Genomic DNA, 10302 nt, shown 5'->3' on the forward strand with positions numbered 1-10302 from the left:
TAGGGGAAGTACGGACAAAATGACAGGATGTTTTGATTTCGGATCATATTTCTTAGGTATTTCTTAACTTAACGTAAAAATAATTAACTTTGTTTATTTATAATCAAGTTTAGTCCATTAGCTGTGTATAATATAGGTTTTTAGCTAAGTAGGAATTATATGTACTTATTAAAAAATAAATAAATTACATATTTTGGTAATGCCATAATTTAAATTTTAAGAACATATGTACTCGTAGTTCGCTAAAAACTATTTGGTCTTTTGTGAGACATCAGAACATGAAGCAAGCAGAGAAAAAAGGACATTGGAATTGGACATCATCATCGTTCTTCGAATCGGCAGTGAAGTCGTCAGAACCGGAGCACAAACCGGAGCTATCTTTATTCTTTATACTATGAGCGTTTCATTTTACTGCCTCTGAACCCTGTTTTTGTTTGAATGTTTTTAGTATTTATTTTTTATTTTATACATTCACCATGTAATTTTTGTTCAGTGCTTAAGTAGACGTTTCGCCTTTGTACTCTTTTGTTTTGTTATTTTCTTTTTGTATTATTTTTGTGTTTTATGTACAATAAAGTATTTACATACATACATACATACATACATACATACATACATACATACGTTTTGTTCACATGTTAACAAAAACATTAACGCAACAAAGTTAATATAAATGAATAGGTAATAAGTATCATAGTTTATTAATATTCATTAAAAAATTACAAACACCTACACATCTAGGTTGGCAACGCATTTGCAATACCCCTGGTGTTGCAGATGTTTATGGGTGGTGGTGATCTCTTACCATCAGGAGACCCACTTGCTCGTTTGCCATCCAGTCGAATAAAAAAAAAACATAACCCCAAAAAACTGAACAAAACCATGTACGAAACATATCCAAATTCTTACCTCCGGCCACTCAGGCTGCAAGTCTTTCACTTCACAGAGTTGTAAATATGGCTACCGTCACGTACCTATTGCAGTGTCGGAGACTTCGATAAAGTCCAGAGCCCACCAATGTCAAAATAAGCCCTATTTCCCCTATGTCTTTCGTAGAGAAACTAAAAGCTTTCCAGTATTTTTAACTACAAAATGTCTGTGATTTATAATTTATATTGTTGTAATCATTGCACTAATAGTACTACTGACTAGTACTGATTGCACGTCGAATAATTAAAAAATACCATATAGTTACGAATATTTACATACAAACCATACATACTTAGATGAATCCTGAAAAGTGTATACTCTTATTTTCTATGGCCAGTTCTGTAAAAAATACAATACCTAAGTAAAACTGCTATTTCACTATAAAAAAAACTTTGATATTTCTACAAGATTATTGTTATTTACGAGTATTGTAATTTTTTGTACAACAATCAAACACATATGGAAATTTAGTATTTATTAGGAGTGGAAAGCTGAGAATAGTTTTGTCTATGAACAGTCAAAATCATTGTTTATTTTTGATAAGCAAACTATTTTTTACCCAATTCTGCTATTTTTCTTCGCAAATCTTCACATTGTTCTTGAAGTGAGTTCAACTTTTCATCCAATATCAGTTTGCCCCTGTAAAACAAAACATGCAGAACATGAGCTAAATTAAGCCCAATTTACACCGTGAGCAGAGCGGACTCCGTACTTTGTTGTTTTGTATAGATTTCTATGGTACTGCGTGCATTGGATCGGCATTTCTGCTCCATAGAAATCTATACTTAGCAACAAATCCATCCGCTTCGTACGGTGCGCAGTGGACGCGCAGCTTTAACGTACAAATACCAAAAATTTGGTTAAAATCGGTCTGCCTCTTCAATTGTTTTAATTAAAATATATCGAAATGGCCGCTATCCCCGGCTTATTAATTCCGCCATCGCCGCGGCGAGACACGAGTTCGTTATTTTCATGAAATACGCCAAAGTTGAGCTGGCGCCTCCTAAACTGAGCGAGATCCCTCAGATCAAGGGTGTGTTCCCACTAGTTCCATTGCCACTACTATTTAATTTTTTGCATTTTTTTCCTCGCCATGTGATGAAAATCATTCTGTGTATCACGGGCCGTAAGGAGATTACAAACTCGGGTCATTAAAAGCCCTCCGCCTCCGGCGTCGGGCTTCTAATAGACCCTTGTTGGTAATCCCCTACTTACGCCCCTTAATGCACAATGTACTATTATTTCACAAAGTTTTTTTTGGTTGAAATTACTCGGATCTCTTGTTTCAGTTACCAGTGGAACAAAGGAATCTCATTTCGGTTCGGTCTAAAAAAATCCAATTAAGAAATTATAGACGTTAATTTCACGAAATACTATCCACGCTTCACTCGAGATCGCCATTAGATCTGGCATTAAAATTGAAATTCCGGGATTTCGAAAAAAATCTCGTAAGAATTCCAAAACAATAATAATGGTGATCTTCATTAAAATTGCATAAAACTTACCGGTTGACATTTTGGGATTTTATCCAGATTCAGTAGGAATATCGGAATGAAAGTGGCATGTTTTAGAGATTCTCGCACCCACGCACGCACAATGCACATATGTATTCACAAACTTTCGCATTATATTAATATTGCACATAATAGGATATTTTTTGCAACATTTGACTAAACTAGATTCCTAATCAGTCGTAATTTGATCGTATCCGCTAAATACAAAAGTAATGGCTTAACAGCACACTCATAAACAGAAGTGAAAATATATTATATTGTATCCTGATTGTCGTTTTTATCCATACTAATGTTATAAATGTGAGTGTGTGTGTTTGTGTGTTTGTATGTTTGTCCGTCTTTCACGTCAAACGGAGCGACGGATCGACGGATTTTTGGCATAGAGATACTTTATGGGCCAGAGAGTGACATAGGCTAGGTACTTTTTATCCCGGAAAAATGCACAGTTCCCGAGGAAACAGCGCGCGATAACCGAAGTCCACGCGGACGAAGTCGCGGGCAGAAGCTAGTATACATATAAATTTAAGTGCTGATAAAGGTTGTACGCACATTATAGCAAGTAAGTCTTCCGGCACATCGGGTTTCAAAGCTTCAAGTTTAATCTTCAAGTCGCTTACGACGCTCTGTCGCCGCTCAAGATCACCTTCCTTCTCCGAGTTCATTTTGCTGACCTCCTCATACTGACGGGTCATTTCTTCCTCGTTCTAATTCCGACCATTAAAAATTAATCAAATTCCGTTAACAAACATGGAATATGTACCTAAGTGGGCAATTGTGTTACCAATATCGATAGTTAATTCTTCGTAAACTTAATTAATTGGTAAATAAACGTATAAGTATAAATAAGTAATTAGTTTAAGTTATAGAAATAGGAAGATTACCTACTTATTCTAATTATTTTTAATACTAAGAAGATAATAAAAATTCAAAAGTAAAATTAATTGAAGTTGAATGATTTTATAATAAATAACTACTTGTCCTTAGATTGAATATAAGTAGAATTAACTTGCAAATTGCCGTAGTTAATAAAAGTCGATGAAATTCTCCCACTTACGTAAAAGCTCTCCGTCTGTCTAAATCTCTCGGCTTTACCTCCCAGCGAGTCTTCGTAGTTCCGACTGTTAACAAAAGATTTACAAAGTTTGTTCGGTGGCAAAAGTTTAAATCGATGTATGATCGATTGGTGAATAAAGCTTATTAAATATCGTACTCGAAGATACGAATACATAAAATCTAAAAGATTCCAAGGTAGGTAGGTATGGATTATTCGTAAGAGTAGATTGTTGTTGGAAACACTTCAATTTTACCGTTTAGTCACGGAAGAGTATCAATAAGTGTATCAAGTGTACCAACACATCCACATTCTATTCTATAACATCTACTTCCCAAAAAATAATCTCCTTAAAATAATAATATTTCTTACATATATTATTCTTCTTCCTCAAATAATACACCCAAAACCTTTGTTTCCCTGGAATCCCAGAATACCCATTTACCAAAATATCCATTTTCCTATTAAATAAATAAATTTCCCAAAACGTCAATTAAGCTAAATGCCTTTTTCCCAGAACATTAATTTCCCTAAACGCCCGTTACCTTATAAAATAAACTTCCCAAAACGTTCGTTCATTTAAATCAATAACAATAATAATATTCATATTAGGAAACGGGTCTTCTAGTAGTATGTTATTACTGGGATGTAGTAGGGTAATTTATCCTACAATCTCTCACCAGTGGCTCCAAGAAGCTGTTGTGCATGCAGCGGCCACACCCCGGTAAACCGCGCTGGCTCGCGGGCTAACTCTGGTTGAGGGGGTCTACTGCCTCGGCAGTCAGGCTTAACTGCGGTTCCCTCCCGCTTAATGCATAAAGCCTTTCCCGGTGGTGAAGGCAACCCAACGTAGATATATAACGGGTATGGTGGATCCGGCGGTAAAGCAAGGCAATGTGAAAGGCCTAGAGCGACGGCAGAGGGCGTACAGTTGCCGTCGGTCAGACACATCATCTGAGCTCTTCTCCGGTCGTAGCGGTTTCCCGCTCCACTAGGTTCAGAAGAGGGAGGACGAGTGTGTGCACTTGTGTTTGCGCGTATACCTGTGCACCTAAATATATCCTGCGTACTTGACTGCTTTCGATATGGACTCAACTTAACTCCTTAGGTACAAAGATGTTCTGAAACGCCACATGAAAAAATATGACGTGGTGCTATCTCAGTGGGAAAAACTGGCGACACGCCGTGGAGAGTGGCGATCTCTTGTGAGTCGTAAGGTTGAGAGTTTTGAGACTCAGCGTCGGTTTGATCTTGATACCAAACGCGATTAGTTTAAGGACCAACCATCAGCGGCAATAGCATATAATTATGAAAATAGTATCCTCACGTGCCCGCTGTGTGCGCGTACCTTCCTGAGGAAGATTGGCTACGTGAGGCACATGAGGGCGCATGAACGGAGGTGAAGCAGTCGCCGTGGCCGGAATCGGCTAGGAGGGGGATTATTACTGGAAACGTATCTACTACAATTTGGATGCTATGGGAAACGTATCTTCTCAGATTTGGATATCTTAGAAAACGGATATTCTAGGATTTGAATATTGTACAAAATGGTACATACCACCTAAGAACACCGATGTACACCTACTTATTCTATGCAAATAAACATTATATTCTATTTTATTCCATGGATCTTTTAGGATTTTGATGTTTTAATAAACGGATCTCTCGTGCCTATACGAATTTAACATTACTATTCCGAAAAAATACCTACTACTCGTATATGTTTGGGTCTTTATCATGTCTCTGGCTTAGGTTTCAAAACAAGACTTCTTTACTTTATAAGAAAATTTATTCCTCAAAATCCAAATAAGTTGTTTATGTTTCGGCTTACGCACTAATTGTTCTAATTAGATAGGCGTGATTCGAAAGAACTTTATGTGGGTAGTAAAACAAGACTTAGGGCTTAAAGGGATTATACAAGGTTTATGCCATTATTGTTTCTTCCTATTCGCGATTCTGACAAATAATTCCAACAGCTGAATTTGATCACATGCGTAATGCTTCACAGTCATTATTTCTACGCAATCTTGTTCTTCTTATTCGCGATTTGCACCTAATATGAATTCCACCAACTGAATTTAATCCACATACGTAATGATATTCAGTCATTATTTCTACGCAATCTTGTTCTTTCCTATTCGCGATTCTGCACTATGAATTCCACACAACTGAATTTAATCACAGGCGTTATACTTCACGATTCTGTAATTATTTTTTTAAAAATCTCATACATAACCGGGAATCGAACCCCGGACAAATTTGGGGCGGAGAAAAAAAAATTTTTTTTTTTAATTTCAATCGTCCCTGTTTATTATTATTTTTTATTTAGGCTGCTGCTGCCTTCGGGAAGCTTCGTCTCAAGGTGTTCCGTTCACATTACTTAAAGCTCGCGACCATGATAATTTTTACCGCGGGAAAAGCGACTCACGCAGTCTGTTTTTTTTTTATTTATAAACGCGACTAGGAAGAAACAAGATATTAATAGAAAATAGATAGAATAAAAGATAAAGATAGTATCGTGAAGTATAACGCATGTGAGTAAAATTAAGTTGTGTGGAATTCATATTGTGCAGAATCGCGAATAGGAAGAACAAGAATGCGTAGAAATAATGATGTGAATCATTACGTATGTGATTAAATTCAGTTGTGTGGAATTCATATTGTCCAGAATCGCGAATAGGAAGAAACAAGACTGCGTAGAAATAATGACTGTGAAGCATTACGCATGTGATCAAATTCAGCTGTGTGAATTTATTTTGTGCAAATCGCGAATAGGAAGAAACATAATGGCATAAACCTCGTATAATCCCTTGAAAGTATCAAAATTCAAAATAAGCTCGGGGAATTTTAAAGTTTAATACTTGTAAGGAACTGAAACTACTTTTTAATATGAAATCATACTTTCAGTTCTTGTATGTTTTTGTATTTTAATATGAAATTACTTATATTAACTTAGCAGGTGGTAGGACCTTGTGCAAGGTCCGGCCGGATTGCTACGACCATCTTGCTCGCTAATCCTGCCGTGAAGCAGCAGTGCTTGCACTGTTGTGTTTCGGCGTGGAGAGTAACACAGCCGGTGAAATTACTGGCACTTGAGGTATCCCATCTAAGGCCTCTAGGTTGGCAACGCATCTGCAGTACCTGGTGTTGCCGATGTTTATGGGCGGTGGTGATCTCTTACCATCAGGAGACCTACATGCTCGTTTGCCATCCAGTCAAATTAAAAAAAAAATACATACATGTTAGTTTCGTCATTCTGTTCCTCGTCTTTGATACAGTTTTCAAGTTCGTTGCGCTTCATACGAGCCGTCTGTAGAGCCGCGACCAATGCCTCGCATTGCCGCTTCAATTGTGTGCGCTTTGCTGTCAACCGCACTGCAGAAAAAAATATGACTATTTTGTTTGTCGAATAGACCGATCCGATTTGATGACGCGTCGTGAACTACCCATGGTTGCATTACGTGAAGACGCGAATCACATTTAACCGTCAGTTAACACTAATCAATGGGTGGTGAAGCAGCCCCTTCGATTTTTGCTGATAAGAGCGGCAACAACAACGTCTATGTGGTTGCTATGTTTAGTAAATCAAAATGTATACTTATTGTCTTTACTTGCTTACTTAATTTGCATATCTGAAATAAATTATGGCAAATAGGCGTTCCGGGGCAATAAGTCCTGTGTTTGGAACATTTTTTTTGTCTTTCGGAAACCTTTGTCTCCCTTTTTTCCGAATAAAACGGGACCTTTGCAACACTGTGGCATGCTCGATATTTTTTATGCTAACGGTTTAAGGTGTATTAAATATGATTTTAATCTTTAAACTTTGTTTTCACGCCCGTATATACAGACTTTGAAAACATACTTAAAAACCTCACGCAACAGTGCGCATCTAGTGAACAAAACGATAGCCCTCATTGACGAAGTACCTAATCGGTGAACATACATAAAAAAACATACAGTCGAACATAGAAAATCGACCTTATTTGAAGTCGGTTAAAAAGTCAAAAGACCCCTGTGCGGAATGAAGCATCCAGTCACGTAAACTAGTCGACGAGATAAAGAGAACGGAAATGTTGAATGGCATGCGCCTAGACAGTTTCAGAACAAGTGGCTAAATAACTAAGTACCCAGAGAAGATTTAATAGGTACACGTTGTATTTATTATAACGATGTCCTCGTCAAAGACTACAGTATTTATAGGGAGAGTCCTCGTTATAATAAATATTATATCTAAATATTGAAACCGGTTACGACCATTAAGCATTAAAGCTCCTTGATGCTTTGAACACGAAAAGGAAATTATGGAAATTTTTAAAGGCAGTTATGGAAAAAACGATATACTGGCTTTGTGTTCAGCGGCATTCGTTTTTAGGGTTCCGGAGCCAAAATGGCAAAAACGGAACCCTTATAGTTTCGCCATGTCTGTCTGTCTGTCTGTCTGTCCGTCCGTGCGCGGCTTTTCTCAGGGACTATCAAAGTTAGAAAGCTGTAATTTTGCACAGATATATGTGTAGACTATGCCGACAAAATGGTACAATTAAAAATAAAAAATAATTTTTTTTAGGGTACCTCCCATAGACGTAAAGTGGGGGTGATTTTTATTTCTCATCCAACCCTATAGTATGGGGTGTCGTTGGATAGGTAGGTCTTTTAAAACCATTAGGGGAGTGCTAAGACGATTTTTCGATTCAGCGATATGTTTGCGCCCCCCCTCTCTCTAAAATCCAAATCGGAAAACTATAACGGCTAAGTTTTCTTCAGAATTATTAGTAGTTTAAGAGTAAATAGCAGCTTAAGGTATAAAATATACCTAAACTATGGAAGATTCCGTATAAAATACGAACTCCTTAGAAAAATATTACTTACTTGGGCGTGTCCGACACGCTCTTGGCCGTTTTTAGTTACAACTTAGCTTTTCGATTGCCTGATGCGCATTCATATTTGACGAAGATGGTGCTAATGCGCAATTAAAATTTCAAGGGGATCTTAGTATGAGCCAGCCAGCATTACGCATAAGTATTACTCGTATGTAGGTAAAACGTCAGAGATTTCAGCTGCTTTCTCAATGCCTACAAGTACCTACAGGTAATTGTTTTAATTTAACTTTTGAACTCTGGAAATAGAACACAAGTATCGTAGTTCTAAACCTATTAATAAATAAAGCCACAGCATGTAGTGATAACGGTTTTCCAACGTATTTCATCGGAAAAAATCGCATTTATTTTATCGTGCTCGTGCTCTCTCAATTAGCTTTAGTACAGCCGTTTTCACATTTGACAAGAAATAATAAATTTCCATATTAATGGATATGAAATGTCACTCATTTAATACAACAATTGATTGACATTTTGAGTACTGTCGTATTCCGATTGAGATCCGACTTTTCCCGATGGAAATACATTATCCACTATTATTTGTATCTACTATATACATTTATCTGTAGACTAACCGTTCTCCTGTTTAAGCCGCTCAATTTCATCGTTCTGAGCGCGGGAGACTCGCAATGCCACCATTGTCTCCCGGTATTGCTGCTCATTTTCCGCGTCTAGCTCGGGCAATGCTGAGCGCTGTGGAAAATAAAATATATTATAATACTATGTGATACGGAATACAGGAAGGCCTGGCGGCCTACGAAATATTAGATCAGTGGTAAAACGCCAAGTCATATAGGAGAACGTATTTTTAGCCTACTTCAATGAACTGGCAAATAAAAACCTTCGACTCAGAGGCGGGTCTAGAGTTTCTACACCTATAATGTAAGGTAATATTTATTGAGAAACACTTCTTAGTTAATCCAAAGTTTACCTCATGAGGCTGTCGTATACACAAAGGACTTTACAACAGGCAGCCTCAGAAAGTAAAGTAAAGATAGTATTACAAAGGCTTTTCTGCCATCTAAACACCATCTGTTTACGATCTCCAACAATGCTGCGGGCTGGATGTTAAAAATCGCTTAGATAATTATTTAATCACAATACAAACCTTCTTTTTCACGTTTACAACGTAAGAAAACTAATGGAGGCTGAATAGAAAACATTCTATACATGTATGTAAACTCTTTATTGTACGGAAATGAGAAACAAACACAATTGTTGAGATACCATGTACAAATATTGTGCCTACGTATACATACATATTGAAGATAGAAAAATGTACTCAAAGGAATCGTCGCTATACACCTTGACGATGTTTAATTTAATTTGTGTTTTTGTTCTATGATCTGAATATTTGGGCTAATTTAGTTTTACCCACAATAGCACTTTTAATACTTTTTGGTAGCTATTCTATTACGTACATTTCAAATTTTAACTGGTCAAAATTTTTCTAACCTTTCAAAAATTCTTTCGAAAATGGAATTGCCCTGATACTATACATACACTAAAGCAACCACATGATGCCGTTTAATCTCGGTACGAGTTATTAGTAGGTAGTAAAATACATTATCTACAGTAAAGCATTGTTAAAATTGAAAACTAACGTAGGGTAAGTACTACGGTTAAGTAGGTACAAAAATACGTTTAAGTTAAATAATAATTAAAACAAGAGCTTACCTGAACTATCAAGCTATTTTCAATTTCTTCTAAATTTGATTTCAATAAACATATTTGTACTTGTTGTTCATCCGGTGACAGCATTTTTAAAAGAATGTATATAGAATATTTTTGTTTATATAAAACTGTGAACGATCTGCCCTCCGAGGATAGTTTTAATAGGCAAATAAATCTGGAAAAATAATCTACGATGTGTTTTTCCCGCCAAAGTGTAACCTTAAAAAAAACTTTTAAAAAATGGCAATGGAAACTTGTT

General features: G+C 36.6%; 1 protein-coding gene across 1 annotated transcript; it reads right to left on the reverse strand.

The window, feature by feature from the left end:
• Nucleotides 1-1478: 1478 nt before the first annotated feature.
• LOC141436575 (uncharacterized) lies at nt 1479-10162 on the reverse strand (the record flags this gene model as incomplete). The annotated part of the gene is given in 6 exon segments (XM_074099577.1): nt 1479-1569; nt 2994-3148; nt 3499-3562; nt 6735-6870; nt 8945-9062; nt 10047-10162. Coding segments are annotated over 6 exon segments (648 nt in total).
• Nucleotides 10163-10302: the final 140 nt, after the last annotated feature.

Source organism: Choristoneura fumiferana, chromosome 16 (assembly GCF_025370935.1).
Source record: "Choristoneura fumiferana chromosome 16, NRCan_CFum_1, whole genome shotgun sequence".
Taxonomy (NCBI): Eukaryota; Metazoa; Arthropoda; class Insecta; order Lepidoptera; family Tortricidae; genus Choristoneura; species Choristoneura fumiferana.